The sequence below is a fragment of the Globicephala melas genome, chromosome 2 (genome assembly GCF_963455315.2).
Source record: "Globicephala melas chromosome 2, mGloMel1.2, whole genome shotgun sequence".
NCBI classification, from domain to species: domain Eukaryota; kingdom Metazoa; phylum Chordata; class Mammalia; order Artiodactyla; family Delphinidae; genus Globicephala; species Globicephala melas.
The window spans coordinates 113,986,118-114,005,538 of NC_083315.2; the positions used below are offsets into that span (position 1 = coordinate 113,986,118).

General features: G+C 38.7%; 1 protein-coding gene across 1 annotated transcript in view; it reads right to left on the reverse strand.

Moving 5' to 3' along the window:
- Positions 1 to 535: 535 nt before the first annotated feature.
- Positions 536 to 19,421, reverse strand: part of BAZ1A (bromodomain adjacent to zinc finger domain 1A) — a 93,092-nt gene continuing 74,206 nt past the window's right edge. The window contains exons 21-26 of the mRNA XM_030854778.3: positions 8,294 to 8,541; positions 7,975 to 8,201; positions 5,778 to 6,247; positions 3,972 to 4,114; positions 1,875 to 1,962; positions 536 to 1,436 (exon numbers count right to left, since the gene is read on the reverse strand). Of these exons, the coding sequence (XP_030710638.1) occupies positions 1,240 to 1,436; positions 1,875 to 1,962; positions 3,972 to 4,114; positions 5,778 to 6,247; positions 7,975 to 8,201; positions 8,294 to 8,541 (1,373 nt within the window). The 3' untranslated portion in view covers positions 536 to 1,239. The remainder of the gene's footprint in view (positions 1,437 to 1,874; positions 1,963 to 3,971; positions 4,115 to 5,777; positions 6,248 to 7,974; positions 8,202 to 8,293; positions 8,542 to 19,421) is intronic.

The window sequence follows — 19,421 nt, forward strand, 5'->3', positions numbered from 1 at the left end:
CCCCAGATGAACCTCGTTAAAATCCTCAGGATTTTAGATGAGAAAATTGAGGGATGGTTCTGTCTCCTGACTCCCCAAAAGCCCTACAGAGGATACATGACTTCCTTCTGCATCCTAAAAAGGAACAGCTACTCCTCCAAAACTGAGGCCCCTATGTTTTCCATACCTAGGAAATAGCATTTATTTTATTTTTAAAAAATTTTCAGGGTTGTGGGCATATTCCAAACTTTCTTTTCTCTTTTTAATGAGAATCCCTGCCATAGAATGTTACTGTTACTGATGGGAGGTATCTTACTTCTCAAGGGTTTGGGTAGAAAAAGATGCAAATCACTGCTATAGAGACTCAGGTACAATAAAATATTGGTTCCTATGGTCTATTTATCACATGTATAAGTCCAATTCTCATTTGTAAAAAATTCCAGAAATTCAGAATATTTGAAAAATATTTTTTAAAAAAAGTATCATTTTATTTGTACACTTAAGTTGTACATAGAAACTGAAAATACAGTTCTGTAAAACTGAAAGAACTGCCAGGGAAAAGGGAGGGTGTTACCTTTTATTGACTGATCATTAAGGAAGTTAGAGAAATAAAACAAAAACACAATAAAATGTTTAAAAAATTAAAGAACATTTTCCAGGTACAAATTTTATAAATACAAAACAAATTCACAAATTACTTTGAATGCTAAATAAATATCTAGTTAATAAACTCAGACTCAATACCTCCAGCCAGCACTGGTACAGCACTTCAAGGAATAAAGCTGGATTCATTCATGTATAGTGTTGAAAGAATCTGCTTATTAAACAATTCTTAGACGTATACACTTTTTTCTAAACTGTGCTATTATGGAAGATTTATCTGTGTAGGTAAATCTCCCTTAATACCACACTTCTAAAAAAAAGTCAATGACAAAATAAATCATGGGTGAAAAAATATTTTTTGAGATACTGGGACACATGAATGATCTCAAAATGCACAAAAAACTCTGTAAACCAGTACTGTAGCCAATACATCTATCCAATTTATTAGATACTGAACAAAACTGTAGCAAAGGAAATCTTTCCTACATTCTCCTGAGTGCTTAATATTAAAGTTGAGAATATAGTGCAGGCCACACTTCAATGTGGTCAATCAGTTGTTATTGCTTTATACATATATGTCTGCTTTAGAGCATGATTTAATGTTCCATTTTCATGAACAATTTGTTTTCTTCAAATATATCCTTTAGAAAGACAGAATCAGATTCGTGACTTTTTTGCAACTGGTGGTGTGCTAACTTGATCCATGTTCCCAGGTGTGACGGTGAGTCCAAGTTTTTGAGCCTGAATATGAAAAAATGCTTGCAGCCTAGTTCCAGCTTTTGCTTCACTTGTGTTACGAGGGTTGTACTCAAAGCAGTTCGAAAACATTAACTCAATATCATCGATAAACTCAGCTAGAATGAAAAAACCAAATGAGATAAGAATGAAAGTAAATTATAAATACAATCTTTGTATATCTGGAAATGTCATTAAGAAAACAGAAGTCCACATTTTTCTTTAGAAATTGAAGACTCTGAAACAAGCTGGCAGAACTGAAGCTTAAAATTGTTTATAAATACTTTATAAAATGGTTTTATTGAAATTATACAATTATTTAGAGGTATTTTATATAACTAAAAAGAACATCTATTAAGATGAATTCTATAAAATATCTTTAACTCATTCAATCCCCATCCATCTTTCATTTCCATATATGCATACATGGCATTTTAGGGATTTCTTGGGATGCCATCTACACAATTACATTAATATACATCATTTAAATAAAAAGAAAAACAGCCTTTACCTCCTTAAAGGAAAATAATTATCAGAGAAAAACATAAATTACTCACATGCTAGTTTATATTCACATTTGTTCACTTTTTCACGAATTATATTTAAGGCAATGGGCTTTTTGATGATGTCATAATAGTCTGGGACCTGTAAAATAATTCAAGTATTATCTCTCCTATAGAAAATTTATTGAAGATAAGTAGTCAAATACATGCAAGTTTTGCCCTTAAAAGCAACTGAATATTAACTTCTGAATACTATTATTCCATTAAAATTACATAATACATTTCAGTCATTGTAATGCTGTAAAAGCTTATTTGATACTATAAAAAATGTTAACAATGTATTGTGAAAAAACAGATTATGGGTTTGCTTGTGTGTTCTCTTCCTTTCTCTGACTCTCTCTATATAGATACATAAATGTATTTATAAAGAAATTTCTGTAATGACCATGACTGCATTTGTAATAAAGAATAAAATACATGTAACAAAACTTAATTCAGCACAAAACTACTCAGGAAAAATAAGTTACAGTTCAACTGAGAGTTAATTTTTTTTTGTTGTTAAATATTTATTTAGTTTTGGCAGCGTCGAGTCTTAGTTGCGGCGCGTGGGCTTCCCTCTAGTTGCCCCACGTGGGCTTAGTTGCCCCGTGGCATGTGGGATCTTAGTTCCCCGTCCAGGGATGGAACCTGTGTCCCCTGTGTTGGAAGGTGGATTCTTAACCACTGGACCGCCAGGGAAGTCCCAGAGAGTTAATTTTTATAAGACACTATTCAATGTTAATTAATCTTTCATATTCTGGTTCTAGAATTCTCAAAGTAGAATTTTGATGATGTCACTTTTTCATTCAGAAACCTTCACCTGATACTGACAAGTGAGGCCCTTTACAATCTAGTTGTGTCTGAGCCCCTCTAACACACCCTCTGCTCCATTCAAACCATCCATCATTCCCATATTCTCATTTCTAGGTCTTAACTTGTTGTTCCCTCTTCCTAAAATGCCCTCATTCCATTTCTCACTGTTGAAATTCCATCTTTCTTCAGTGACCAAATCAAATAGTTCTTCCATAAAAAAACTTTCTAATTCCTGCTATTCCTTCCCCCTGAAATGCTCAAATCAATTCCTTCTCTTCTCTGCTTCTGAAAGACCATTAAACTTATAGTATAACTAACACTGTCCTACCTCTGCTATGGCACATCATACTCTGTCATACCTATATAAAAATAACAGCTCAAATCCCTTAGTTAGGTTAGGCTATCTCTGTTATTCAAGAGTACCCATCTTTTACATCAGTGTTTCTCAAAATGCTGTCCTTGGACCAGCACCATCAGCATCATTTGGGGACTTGTCAGTAATGCAAATGGCTGGGCATCATCCCAGACCTAGTGAAACAGACTGGGGTGGGGCCCAGTCTGCTGTGTTTTAACAAGCCCTCCATTGATTGTGGTGTACGCTAAAGTTTAAGAAACACTGTTTTACATAATAGAAATGCCAATAATGGTACTCAGTTGAATCAACTCTATTCATATTCATTACACAGAATAAAAAGTGAGGTTATTTCAACACACGGTCATCATTTATAAGAATCAGTCACAGGGGCTTCCCTGGTGGTGCAGTGGTTAAGAATCCACCTGCCAATGCAGGGGACATGGGTTCAAGCCCTGGTCTGGGAAGATCCCACATGCCGTGGAGCAACTAAGCCCGTGCACCACAACTACTGAGCCTGCGCTCTAGGGCCCGCGAGCCACAACCACTGAGCCCACGTGCCACAACTACTGAAGCCAGCGTGCCTAGAGCCCATGCTCCGCAATGAGAGAAGTCACCGCAATGAGAAGCCCGTGCACCACAACAAAGAGTGGCCCCCTCTCGACATAACTAGAGAGAGCCCACGTGCAGCAATGAAGACCCAATGCAGCCAAAGATAAATAAATAAATTAATTAATTTAAAAAAAAAGAATCAGTCACAGGACTAGAAGGGACTGAGGAGACTATGCTAGCTCCATTTTTTTCAATATAGGAACAAACGTTCCAAGATTTGTTTTGTTTTTTAAGTAGACAGTGACTAAACAAGTATTTTGACTACCTTAAAGTTGCCATGCAGACTAAATCAGATAATACACATGAATACATTTTATAAAGTCTAGTAGTATTACCTGGATTTTAGAAACGAGTTTCAAAAAAGGCCAGCTGTCATCATGCCGTACCAATTCCACAACAAGTTGTTCAAAAGCGGACAATTCATGAACTCCTCCCTGTCGACCTGAACTCCTTCGGTTAGGTGTCACAGGAGATGATTCTGAATAAATAATTATGTTAACTTTAGGTGATGACAAAACAAAATATTTGATCACCATAAGCTAATCAGGACATATAAATACAAACTAAATTCAAACAGAAAATCTACACTCTACACACTGAGATGTTAAACTGACTTATATTCTGAGAGATAGGTAAATCTGGACCAAGTATTCGTTATTTCCTTTCGATCTTAAAAATTTCCAATTGAAATAAACACTCATTGGGAACAGATTGTAAAAAGAGTGTAATACAAAAGGAAATTCTAGAACACAAAGTTTGTGGGTTATTACGCCATTTTATTAAAAATATGTTTTTAACTACAGTAAAATGAAATCCTCTGGTATTTCCTGAAATACAACCTTAGGAAAATAACCTCTTTAGATTTAGAAACTTGGCCTCTTTATAAATTACCTTGCAAAATAGAAAATATTTCTCAATGATGAAATAAAAATTATTCTTATAAATCTAATTTTATATGGAGAATTTTCTTAAAGCAAAATGCTTTCTCATAAAACGTAAGGTATATAATGAGATCTAAGGTGAATGAATTAGTAGAAAATAGTAGTATAGTCCTATGTAGATCTAGGTGTTTAAATTCTCTGCTTAAATGTTAATCCACACATTTCCCCCTTTATTTGTCCTTAGAACCAGGTTAGTAAGTTCACAAATCAATTAAAAACAACAACATTTTCTTTAGCAGTTTTTTTTTTCTTTCTTAAAACAAAAATGCTTCAGGTGTACTATTTTCCAAATAGCTTGGGGTTCAGGATTGGGGAAGAGCAAAACACATAAGGGGATAGGAAAAGCTAAATTAGATCTCGGTGCAAAGTTACCTGATACTACCCCCACCCCACTGCCAAACCTGACGACCTGGCGACTGCATCATGTTCCATTCTTCCACCAGTGAATTCCTTAATCCTGTCATGGGTTTGAATAATGCAATACAAGCTATCTAAAATTCTTCAAAGAACAGTAGTAGCATTTTTTATGTTTAACTTCATTTTTGAAATATCAAAATTTTACTACTACTGACATTAAAGAAAAAAGAGGATAGGATTAGAGATAAATGGGTAAAGAGATTATTACATGGATAAATATTACCAACAACTTATGTAATATAAATATATGTAATATATAAACAATTTATATAATATATATATAAATATTAAAACAACAATTATCAGAATCAAAAAGACAGCTGGTGATCACTCCCTAACAATATTACTGTTCCCAGCTCTCCCTGCCCCGAAATTCAGTATGTCAGGTGGGAACCTTATCAAATTACCTAATGTAGCTTGTCTAGGTGATGATGAGTACATGTGTTTTGAAGGAAGCAAAGGTGGAAGAGAATGAAACGTATTATAATGTGGTATACTGAGGCTGTTCAAGTATTGGCCAAATCTCTCCATTAAACACAGAACACTGTTTGCAAATTTCTTACAACTACCCTACTACACTAGTAGAAACACTAGTACTGTAGTTTACCTTTATTCCAAATACCTGCCCCTTCCTTGAACATTATGCTTCAGGTCAGGTTGCTCCCTAATAACTCTGTATAGTGGACAGCCTTTCAGAAATGATACAAAGTATCTCAACATTCAATCTTTCCAAATTACTCAATTTTCTTAGGTAAGAATAGCTTAAATTAGACTTCTTCGTACCTGTAGATTGTCTTTTCCTGCCTCTTCTCTTGGATTCACTATCTTGGAGAGAAAGTTTTGAAGCAACATTTAGAGATCTTGACCGCTCACTTGACTTTGTGGCAATGACTCTGAAGTTAGGGAAGCTGGGACTATTTTCTGGTGTATTATTAGCACTTTTCCTGCCTCTGCGTTTTCTGCGAGGACTAAGTAGTTCCATGAATACACCTGCTTGCAGTGGGCCATGACTCTGGCGAGTAGAACGACTGGCAATTCTTAAAGATTTAGTTTCTGTAGGAGGAGGAGATTTTATCTTTCTTAGGCTTCTACCAGTAGCTTTAGAAAAAACAGTTGTTTTCGGTGTATTCTGCTGACTCCTTGAAGTATATCTTCCAGGATCTTGTCGTTGGCCACGACTTGAGAAAGAAGAACTAAGTCTCCCTCTTGTTTTAATTGGTAATCTAACTTGTGGTCTTCCTCGTTTTGGTGGGCTATAAGTAGTGTTAGAAAACAATTATTGTACAGAGCAATGATGAACATATGATTACTTCTATCCCCCTTGTTCTACTATCCAGCCAATGAGTTCTACATACATAACTTTTGTGTTACTGAGACTTATCCTGTACTCAGTTCTTTAAACTTAGAATCAACAAACTCTTCATGGAAATCTAAAATGTGCTTTCATATATTTCTTTGTAATGCAAAGACAAAGAATGTTTAATGTTTAATAATTTCTTGGTAACTCCAGGACATCATCATGAAAATCAAATCCTAGGTTGTGATAAACTGTAATAAAATCCTCAGGAGAGCCGAATAAATGGACTTAATCATGTTGAAAAACTTAAAATGCAAATCTTTTGTCTCCTTATGCTACAGAAGACTGTCACTTTTCATTACTATTGATACTGAGGTAGTAACCTACAGTTTTGGCCAATGGATCCCACAAAAGTAGGCTTAAACCTACTGTTCCTCAACACTAAGCCAGGAATCTCTTTGCCATCTTTTGATTCTTACTGTAAGATACAAAACTAGATTCAACCCTTTAATTGCCTTTAAGTTGTAGACAAGAATGATACAACCCCATTAAGCCTCCTTATATCCATCTCCCCCCATACCTGAACTTCCAGTTTACTTAAAATATTTCCAAAAATTCTCCAAGTTCTTTATCATCTTTATGCTTAACACAATACTGCCATTACAAGCTACAGGGAAAATGGCTCCTGCTAGTTGGAGCTATTGAACAGCTTGTTTAAAGTAGAGGGGGTGGCTCTCTCTACTCATCCTCCTCAGTCTCTGGCCTTTTTGTACTGTGTTGGTTCTAGGTTGCCCCTGCTTCACATTCATTTTCTTGATTCCACAAGAATGGAGTTCAAATGTTAAAAACAAGGGGAGGTCTTAGGGACAAATAAAGGGAGACTGCCCCAGTGCTGCCACGGCAGGAATAACCAAAGCCATTCATTAGGCCTGGGTGACACAGCTTGCTAAGCTGCAGAATACTTGGCTATACAGTAGTACAGAAGTTGTTTCTAGGTGCTGATGCGGTAGGAGTATAAAAATACAATGTGCTTCCTGGCATTTCTCTCTCTCTCTCTGTAGACTGCCAAGATCACCAATATTTGGGTATAAGTCCTTGAGAAAAGCAAAAGAGGCATCGGGAGCTGCATTCATCTCTATCTCATGAATATCCTCTGGACTGCTTATTTGCTGCTTTCAGCAAAAAATTAAGTAATATCAACCTCGATGTGGCTCTGAATTGACATCCTAACCAAACTTACACTTGATTTTATGATCTGGCTAAGTTCACAAAGCGACTATACTCCCTTGGGAATAATTTCATATGCTTATAATACATAAAAAGCAAGGGGAGGGCTTCCCTGGTGGCGCAGTGGTTGAGAGTCCGCCTGCCGATGCAGGGGACACGGGTTCGTGCCCCGGTCCGGGAAGATCCCACATGCTGCGGAGCGGCTACGCCCGTAAGCCATGGCTGCTGAGCCTGCGCGTCCGGAGCCTGTGCTCCGCAACGGGAGAGGCCACAACAGTGAGAGACCCGCGTACCGCAAAAAAAAAAAAAAAAGCAAGGGGAACTTTATGACACTATATTGCACACTAGTTTTTGGTTTTAAATTATGGGCCCCAACCATTCCATTTGCATTTGAAAAGTCAAGAGACTGTCTAGTTAATAACTCGAACTCTCATTTTATTGCATGGTAGGACTTACCTGACGTCTTCCTCTTCTTGAGAATCTTCTTCATCTTGTTCTACCTCATACTCTTCCTCCTCACTTGGACCCTCTTCATCATCATCATCAACTTCATCATCCTCACCTTCCATACTACCTTCCATCTCGTCATCACTTTCCAAGGATGGTCTCTGTCTAGAGGAGAGTCTTCTAGAACGTTGCTTTGGCCGACACTCTGGACAAAACCAATCTCCTTCAGGCACAGTCTGATAAATCAAATGAATGATCATTAATCATCTGTCACTCAAAATCTCAGTGTCTCAATTCTAATCTGAGAAGCAGCAGAAGAAAAAAATACCTTGAGCTTTGGTCGAACACAGTAGGTATGATGACCCCGATCACAGCCATCACAAAGTACCATGTTTTCAGCATCACCCTTCTTTCGGCATATCTTGCAACGGGCGTTTAGTATAGACTTAGACCATATTACACTACGATCCAAGGTGGAGAGATGAAGAAAGACTTGGGATAGACTGGCAGAAGAAAGGAGAGACTCTCTCCAACGGTCCAGGACTGTTTTATAAGAACGCCCACTGTCACTGGCATCTTAAATGAAAAGGGAAAGTGATTAAACTTCCTAGGCAAACCCTAGATATCTCCTGGAACTATTTTCGTGGTAGTGTAAATAGGTTGGAATTCACAGTTCTTCTCTCCTAATACTTCACAAAAAGACCATGTTGACATTAAAAACAAAAACCTCGTGTTAAAGAAAATTTGCTGAGCCACATCTTATTTATGACATAAGGAATTACTTAAATCCGTAAAACAAATGCTGGGGGATTTCAATAGTTAAAAGAGAAAAATAACTTAGGCAATGTGTTCTCAATCTAGTAATCTAGTTCTTTGTATCAAATCTGGACGTAATTTAGAAAGCTCGCTATATATGATTACAAGTCAGCTACTATTCATTTGAATCAAGAATGTTACTGCCTCATTTCAGATAAAAGATGGACTGCTCTCTAAGTATAAATCACATTTAAGGTTTATTTTGGGGATAATGAAAATGTTCTGAAATTAGATAGTGGTGGATGGCTGTACAACTGTGAATATACTAAAAATCACTGAACTGTATAATTTAAAAGGGTGAATTTTATATATGCGAAATATATCTCAATATAACTTATTAAAAATATCAATTATGTATAAATGCCAACTATATTGTCTTCTATACCTAAGAAAATATTATTATTTTTATTATTATTATTTTTGCGGTATGCGGGCCTCTCACTGTTGTGGCCTCTCCCGTTGCGAAGCACAGGCTCCGGACGCGCAGGCTCAGCGGCCATGGCTCACGGGCCCAGCCGCTCCGCGGCATGTGGTATCTTCCCGGACTGGGGCACAAACCCGTGTCCCCTGCATCGGCAGGCGGACTCTCAACCACTGCGCCACCAGGGAAGCCCAAGAAAATATTATTTTTAAAATAAGGTGAATTTAAAAAAATGTTAATACCCCCTTAAAAAGAACTTTCAGCACCAATTTTTATACAGAAACATTTGAACCTATTAAGTCACTTAGGAGATGTTCAAGATGGCGGAAGAGTAAGACGTGGAGGTCACCTTCCTCCCCACAGATACATCAGAAATACACCTACACGTGGAACAACTCCTACAGAACACCTACTGAACGCTGGCAGAAGACCTCAGACCTCCCAAAAAGCAAGAAACTCCCCACATACCTGGGTAGGGCAAAAGAAAAAAAGAATAAACAGAGACAAAAGGATAGGGACAGGACCTGCACCAGTGGGAGGGAGCTGTGAAGGAGGTAAGGTTTCCACACATTAGGAAGCCCCTTTGCGGGCAGAGACTGCAGGGGACGGAGTGGGGAAGCTTCGTAGCCGCGGAGGAGAGCGCAGCCACAGGGGTGCAGAGGGCAAAGTGGAGAGATTCCCTCACAGAGGATCGGTGCCGACCAGCACGCACCAGCCCGAGAGGCTTGTCTGCTTATCTGCCGGGGCGGGCGGGGCTGCGAGCTGAGGCTCGGGCTTCGGTCGGATCCAGGGAGAGGACTGGGGTTGGCTGCGTGAACACAGCCTGAAGGGGGCTAGTGAGCCACAGCTAGCTGGGACGGAGTCTGGGAAAAAGTCTGGAGCTGCCAGAGAGGCAAGAGACCATTGTTTTGGGGTGCCGAGGAGAGGGGAATCAGAGCACTGCCTAAACAAGCTCCAGAGACAGGCGCAAGCCGCGGCTATCAGTGCGGACCCCAGAGACGGGCATGAGACACTAAGGCAGCCGCTGCAGCCACCAAGAAGCCTGTGTGTGAGCACAGGTCACTATCCACACCTCCCCTCCCGGGAGCCCATGCAGCCCACCACTGCCAGGGTCCCGTGATCCAGGGACAACCTCCCCGGGAGAACACACGGTGCGCCTCAGGCTGTTGCAACGTCACGCCGGCCTCTGCCGCCACAGGCTCGCCCCGCATTCTGCACCCCTCCCTCCCACTGGCCTGAGTGAGCCAGAGCCCCCGAATCAGCTGCTACTTTAACCCCTTCCTGTCTGAGTGAAGAACAGACGCCCTCCGGCGACCTACATGCAGAGGCGGGGCCAAATCCAAAACTGAACCCCAGGAGCTGTGCAAACAAAGAAGAGAAAGGGAAATCTCTCCCAGCAGCCTCAGGAGCAGCGGATTAAATCTCCACAGTCAACTTGATGTACCCTGCATCTGTGGAATACCTAAATAGACAATGAATCATCCCAAACTGAGGAGGTGGATTTTGGGAGCAACGATATATATATATTTTTCCTTCTTCTCTTTTTGTGAGTGTGTATGTGTATGCTTCTATGCTTCGTTGTGTGATTTTGTCTGTACAGCTTTGCTTTTACCATTTGTCCTAGGGTTCTGTCTGTCCGTAGTTTTTTCTTCTTAGTATAGTTTTTAGCACTGTTATCTTGGTGGATTTGTTTTTTGGTTTGGTTGCTCTCTTCTTTCTTTTCTTTTCTTACTTTTAATTTTTCTTCATTTTTAATAATTATTTTTTATTTTAATAACTTTATTTTATCTTACTTTTTTCTTCCTTTCTTTATTTTTCCCCCCTTTTCTTCTGAGCCTTGTGGCTGACAGGCTCTCGGTGCTCCGGCCAGGAGTCAGGCCTGTGTCTCTGAGGTGAGAGAGCCGAGTTCAGGACATTGGTCCACAAGAGACTTCCCAGCTCCACGTAATATCAAACGGTGAAAATATCCCAGAGATCTCCACCTCAACGCTAAGACCCAGCTTCACTCAACAACCAGCAAGCTACAGTGCTGGACACCCTATGCCAAACAACTAGCAAGACAGGAACACAACCCCACCCATTAGCACAGAGGCTGCCTAAAATCATAATAAGGTCACAGACACCCCAAACATACCACTGGACGTGGTCCTGCCCACCAGAAAGACAAGATCCAGCCTCATTCACCAGAACACAGGCACTAGTCCCCTCCACCAGGAAGCATACACAACCCACTGAACCAACCTTAGCCACTGGGGACAGACACCAAAAACAACGGGAACTATGAACCTGCAGCCTGAAAAAAGGAGACCCCAAACACAGTAAGTTAAGCAAAATGAGAAGACAGAGAAACACACAGCAGATGAAGAAGCAAGGTAAAAACTCAACAGACCTAACAAATGAAGAGGAAATAGGCAGTCTACCTGAAAAAAAAAAATCAGAGTAATGATAGTAAAGATGATCCAAAATCCTGGAAATAGAATGGAGAAAATACAATGTTTAACAAGGACCTAGAAAAATTAAAGAGCAAACAATGATGAACAATGCAATAAATGAAATTAAAAATTCTGTAGAAGGAATCAATAGCAGAATAACTGAGGCAAAAGAATGGACAAGTGACCTGGAAGATAAAATAGTGAAAATAACTATTGCAGAGCAGAATAAAGAAAAAAGAACGAAAAGAATTGAGGACATTCTCAGGGACAACATTAAACACACCAACATTCGAATTATAGGGGTTCCAGAAGAAGAAGAGAAAAAAAAAAGGGACTGAGAAAATATTTGAAGAGATTATAACTTGAAAACTTCCCTAATATGGGAAAGGAAATAGCCAATCAAGTCCAGGAAGCACAGAGAGTCCCATACAGGATAAGTCCAAGGAGAAACAAGACACATACTAATCAAACTATCAAAAATTGAATACAAAGAAAAAATATTAAAAGCAGCAAGGGAAAAACAACAAATAACACACAAGGGAAACCCCATAAGGTTAACAGCTGATCTTTCAGCAGAGACTCTGAAAGCCAGAAGGGAGTGGCAGGGCATATTTAAAGTGATGAAAGGGAACAGCCTACAACCAAGATTACTCTATCCAGTAAGGATCTCATTCAGATTTGACGGAGAAATTAAAACCTTTACAGACAAGCAAAAGCTAAGAGAATTCAGCACCACCAAACCAGCTTTACAACAAATGCTAAAGGAACTTCTCTAGGCAGGAAACACAAGAGAAGGAAAAGACCTACAATAACGAACCCAAAACAATTAATAAAATGTTAATAGGCACATACATATTGATAATTACCTTAAATGTAAATGGATTAAATGCTCCCACCAAAAGACACAGATTGGCTGAATGGATACAAAAACAAGACCCACATATATGCTGTCTACAAGAGACCCACTTCAGACCTAGGGACACATACAGACCACAAGTGAGGGGATGGAAACAGATATTCCATGCAAATGGAAATCAAAAGAAAGCTGGAGTAGCTATTCTCATATCAGACAAAATAGACTTTAAAATAAAGACTATTACAAGAGACAAAGAAGGACACTACATAATGATCAAGGGATCAATCCAAGAAGGAGAAATAACAATTGTAAATATTTATGAACCCAACATAGGAGCACCTCAATACAAAAGGCAAATGCTAACAGCCATAAAAAGGGGATATCAACAGTAACACAATCAGAGTAGGGGACTTTAACACCCCACTTTCACCAATGGACAGATCATCCAAAATGAAAATAAATAAGGAAACACAAGCTTTAAAAGACACATTAAACAAGATGGACTAAATTGATATATATAGGACATTCCATCCAAAAACAACAGAATACACTTTCTTCTCAAGTGCTCATGGAACATTCTCCAGGGTAAATCATATCTTGGGTCACAAATCAAGCCTTGGTAAATTTAAGAAAATTGAAATCGTATCAAGTATCTTTTCTGACCACAATGCTATGAGAGTAGATATCAATTACAGGAAAAAATCTGTAAAAAATACAAACACATAGAGGCTAAAAAATACACTACTTAATAACCAAGAGATCACTGAAGAAATCAAAAAGGAAATCAAAAATACCTAGAAACAAATGACAATGAAAACACGACAACCCAAAGCCTATGGGATGCAGCAAAAGCAGTTCTAAGAGGGAAGTTTATAGCAATACAATCCTACCTGAAGAGACAAGAAACATCTCAAATAAACAACCTAACCTTACACCTAAAGCAATTAGAGAAAGAAGAGCAAAAAACCCCCAAGGTTAGCAGAAGGAAAGAAATCATAAATATCAGAAATAAATGAAGGAAACGAGAGCAAAGATCAATAAAACTAAAAGCTGGGTCTTTGAGAAGATAAACAAAATTGATAAAACACTAGCCAGACTGATGAAGAAAAAAAGGGAGAAGACTCAAACCAATAGAATTAGAAATGAAAAAGGAGAAGTAACAACTGACACTGCAGAAATACAAAGGATCATGAGGGATTACTACAAGCAACTATATGCCAATAAAATGAACAACCTGGAAGAAATGGACAAATTCTTAGAAAAACACAACCTTCTGAGACTGAACCAGGAAGAAATAAAAATATAAACAGACCAGTGCTTCCCTGCTGGTGCAGCGGTTGAGAGTCCGCCTGCTGATGCAGGGGACACGGGTTCGTGCCCTGGTCTGGGAGGATCCCACATGCCGTGGAGCGGCTGGGCCCGTGAGCCATGGCCGCTGAGCCTGCATGTCCGGAGCCTGTGCTCCACAGCGGGAGAGACCACAGTAGTGAGAGGCCTGCGTACCGCAAAAACAAAAACAAAAACAAACAAAAAAATATATATAAACAGACCAATCACAAGCACTGAAATTGAGACTGTGATTAAAAATCTTCCAACAAACAAAAGCCCAGGGCCAGATGGCTTCACAGGTGAATTCTATCAAACCTTCAGAGAAGAGCTAACACCTATCCTTCTCAAACTCTTCCAAAATATAGCAGAGGGAGGAACACTCCCGAAGTCATTCTACAAGACCACCATCACCCTGATACCAAAATCAGACAAAGATTTCACCAAGAAAGAAAACTACAGGCCAATATCACTGATGAACATAGATGCAAAAATCCTCAACAAAATATTAGCAAACAGAATCCAACAGCACGTTAAAAGGATCATACACCATGATCAAGTGGGGTTTATCCCAGGAATGCAAGGATTCTTCAATATATGCAAAACAATCAAATGTGATACACCATATTAACAAATAGAAGGAGAAAAGCCATAAGATCATCTCAATAGATGCAGAAAAAGCTTTTGACAAAATTCACTACCCATTTATGATAAAAACCCTCGAGAAAGTTGGCATAGAGGGAAGACACCTCAACATAATAAAGGCCATATATGACAAACCCACAGCCAACATCGTCCTCAATGGTGAAAAACCGAAACCATTTCCACTAAGATCAGGAACAAGAGAAGGTCGCCCACTCTCACCACTATTATTCAACACAGTTTTGGAAGTTTTAGCCACAGCAATCAGAGAAGAAAAAGAAATAAAAGGAATCCAAATCGGAAAAGAAGTAGTAAAACGGTCACTGTTTCCAAATGGCATGATACTATACATAGAGAATCCTAAAGATGCTACCAGAAAACTACTAGAGCTAATCAATGCAGTTGGTAAAGTAGCAGGATACAAAATTAATACACAGAAATCTCTTGCACTCCTATACACTAATGATGAAAAATCTGAAAGAGAAATTAAGAAACACTCCCATTTACCATTGCAACAAAAAGAATAAAATATCTAGGAATAAACCTACCTAAGGAGGAGAAAGACTTGTACTCAGGAAACTATAAAACACTGATGAAAGAAATTAAAGATGATACAAACAGATGGAGAGATATGCGATGCTCTTGGATTGGAAGAATCAACACTGTGAAAATGACTATACTACCCAAAGCAATTTACAGATTCAATGCAGTCCCTATCAAACTACCAGTAGCATTTGTCACAGAACTAGAACAAAAAATTTCACAATTTGTATGGAAACACAGAAGACGCCGAATAGCCAAAGCAATCTTGAGAATGAAAAACGGAGCTGGAGGAATCAGGCTCTTGGACTTCAGACTATACTACAAAGCTACAGTAATCAAGACAGTATGGTACTGGCAGAAAAACAGAAAGATAGATCAATGGAACAGAATAGAAAGCCCAGAGAAAAACCCACGCACATATGGTCACCTTATCTTTTTTTTTTTTTTTTTTTGCGGTACGCGGGCCTCTCACTGTTGTGGCCTCTCCCGTTGCGGAGCACAGGCTCCGGACAGGTAGGCTCAGCAGCCATGGCTCACGGGCCCCACCGCTCCGCGGCATGTGGGATCTTCCCAGACCGGGGCACGAACCCGCGTCCCCTGCATCGGCAGGCGGACTCTCAACCACTGCGCCACCAGGGAAGCCCTGGTCACCTTATCTTTGATGAAGGAGGCAGGAATGTACAGTGGAGAAAGGACAGCCTCTTCAATAAGTGGTGCTGGGAAAACTGGACAGGTACATGTAAAACAATGAAATTAGTACATTCCCTAACACCATACACAAACGTAAACTGAAAGTGGATGAAATACCTAAATGTAAGGCCAGACACTAACAAACTCTTAGAGGAAAACATAGGCAGAACACTCTATGACATAAATCACAGCAAGACCCTTTTTGACCCACCTCCTAGAAAAATGGAATTAAAAACAAAAATAAACAAATGGGACCTAATGAAACCTAAAAGCTTTTGCACAGCAAAGGAAACCATAAACAAGATGAAAAGACAACCCTCAGAATGGGAGAAAATATTTGCAAATGAACCAACTGACAAAGGATTAATCTCCAAAATATACAAGCAGCTCATGCAGCTCAATATCATAAAAGAAAACAACCCAATCCAAAAATGGGCAGGAGACCTAAATAGACATTTCTCCAAAGAAGTTGTACAGATTGCCAACAAACACATGAAAGAATGCTCAACATTACTAATCATTAGAGAAATGCAAATGAAAACTACAATGAGGTATCACCTCACACCACTCAGAATGGCCATCATCAAAAAATCTACAAACAATAAATGCTGGAGAGGGTGTGGAGAAAAGGGAACCCTCTTGCACTGTTGGTGGGAATGTAAATTGATACAGCCACTATGGAGAACAGTATGGAGGTTCCTTAAAAAAGTAAAAATAGAACTACCATATTACCCAGCAATCCTACTACCGGGCATATACCCTGAGAAAACCATAATTCAAAAAGAGTCATGTACCACAATGCTCATTGCAGCTGTATTTACAATAGCCAGGACATGGAAGCAACCTAAGTGTCCACTGACAGATGAATGGATAAGGACGATGTGGCACATACAGGCAATGGAATAATTACTCAGCCATAAAAAGAAACGAAATGGAGTTATTTGTAGTGAGGTGGATGGACCTAGAGCCTGTCATACAGAGTGAAGTAAGTCAAAAAGAGAAAAACAAACACCGTATGCTAACACATATATATGGAATCTAAAAAAAGAAAAAAAAAGGTTATGCATAACCTAGGGGCAAGACAGGAATAAAGACGCAGACATAGAGAATGGACTTGAGGACATGGGGAGGGGGGAGGGTAAGCTGGGACAAAGTGAGAGAGTGGCACGGACTTATATATACTACCAAATGTAAAATTGATAGCTAGTGGGAAGCAGCCGCATAGCACAGGGAGATCAGCTCGGTGCTTTGTGACCACCTAGAGGGGTGGGATAGGGAGGGTGGAAGCGAGACACAAGAGGGAGTAGATATGGGAATATATGTATATGTATAGCTGATTCACTTTGCTATAAAGCAGAAAGTAACACACCATTGTAAAGCAATTATCCTCCAATAATGATGTTAACAAAAATAAAATAAAAACCACCACCAAAAAAAGAAAAGTCATTTAATTGCCATTAATCTCGCCTGTCTATCATTGTACATTTGCTTGTGATATCCACCTTCGATTGATCTTCAATACTGCAACTACCTTAGTTTTCCTAAGACATTACACTTAATTATAAAGGGCCTACCACATCATGTCAAAATTCTGCACGATATATGACTCCACACAAAGTTTGGTCCTATCACACCATATTTTCTACTATTATCCTCAAATAAAACCTCATGTACCGTGTCATAATAATTACGAGAATGTAGGCTATGGAGTCAGTCTGTCTTGAGGTTGAGTACTAGCTCCCCTATATGAGCCTGGGCAAGTTGCTTAACCCCTCTGTGCCTCAAGATATTGCTAATTAAAAGTATTTTACTAGGGACTTCCCAGGTGACACAGTGGTTCAGAATATGCCTGCCAATGCAGGGGACACTGGTTTGATCCCTGATCTGGGAAGATCCCACATGCCGCAGAGCAACTAAGCCCTGTGCCACAACTACTGAGCCTGTGCTCTAGAGCCTGCGAGCCACAACTACTGAAGCCTGCGCACCTAGAGCCCGTGCTCCACAACAAGAGAAGCCACTGCAATAAGAAGCCTGCGCACTGCAACGAAGAGTAGCCCCCGCTCGCTGCAACTAGAGAAAGCCCGCGTGCGGCAATGAAGACCCAATGCAGCCATAAATAAATAAAATTTTAAAAGTATTTTACTAATATAAAATAATGGTAGATTCATATAATCAAATATCACACTGAGAGATTTTATACTGTTAACTGCCACTATACATTAATCCATGTCACCATGCCATGTAAGCTTCTCTAGGAGATAAAACAATAACATCTCCTACTCCATAATTCTCCCTGTGCTAGTAAAGGAAAAAAAAATGCTGTGAATAAATACTATATGTAGAATAAGTAAATATACATTCCATAGCTGTTAATTCTTTTAACTAATAACTAAGTATACTAAGGTTCAACGATGTCAATTTTTTATATACCAGCTTAAAAGAGTTTGATTAGCTGAGGTATGAAATGTAGAAAGAAAAATGTTAGGAAGATGATATTACCCCCAACGCCATTCTCTTCCAAAAAACCAAATCCAAGGTTTTTCCTTCAAAAGCTAAATATGTAAACCAGTATTCAACAGTAAAGAAAGTAAAATCATAGTTCTTTAAAAATACAGAATTCTTTAAAAAGTTAAAAATTTACCATCTGTCACACTAGACTGATCTTTCTCTCTTTTTCTTGTCTTTTTTTTCTATCTCCCTTTTGATCTTTATTAATTTCTGTGCTACCTAATTTCAAATTGATAAAGTTAGTTTGACAATTTTTTTCCCTATAGCTTAAGGGTTTAACCATATGGATGACTTTATAAATGATTAAATTATCCACTTAAACAATTCTCACACGTTACCTAAAATCATTAACTGAAATAGGATTACGTCCCCCAAGCTAAAAAAGCCTAGTTTTATCAATGCGATTGATCACTAGCATAAGAGGGACATACTAGAGAAGGTGGAACATAAGTAGAAATTTTATTTCTTACTTGCTTCCTCAAGAAACTGAAATAATTTCTGAAGCTAAACTGGGATAATTCCTACTATAGTTAATTTGCTATGTTGAAAAATTATCAAGAGAATGGAGGATTTTAATAAATATTCTATCACAAACATTCATGAAGTGGAACCCCCTTTTCTCTTCCGGATTAAGGATATTCTTGATTACCTTGCTCCAAACATTTAGACTATCTTAAAACTCTAGAGGTACCTCCATTTCCTGCGGTCTCATTCAAAACAGACTGTTCAAAGGCTTAAACATAAAGAGTTACAGACACCAGTTCTTCTACTAACTTTGAAGCAGCAATGGTAGATGGTAACATCCATATTACAAATGATCAACATCTGACTCTGACCAACATTTACGAAGTAAGTAAGGTACGTTGAACTTGTCTTATTTCATTTATTTTTTTAAGATCCCAAATTAAAATTGTTTCTATGTCTCAGCTTGAAATGAATGTTCTAATGCTGCTGTATACAAACAAGCATAAGGAACACTATAGTTCTCTGCTCTTACAAAACCTATGAGATGTAAGTTGCAACATCTCTCAGTGTTAACTTTTTCCCTTTGTGTAAATATTTAATAAAATGTACTGAAGAAAAGACAAACACACTAAATAATTAACTTGATCCCCCCAAACGTATAAATAACTTTAATTGACGGCAATTTCAGAAGTGGAAAAATCAGCAGAATTGCATTTTATCCCTCACCCCTTTAGGAATCACAGAATTAATGAGTAGT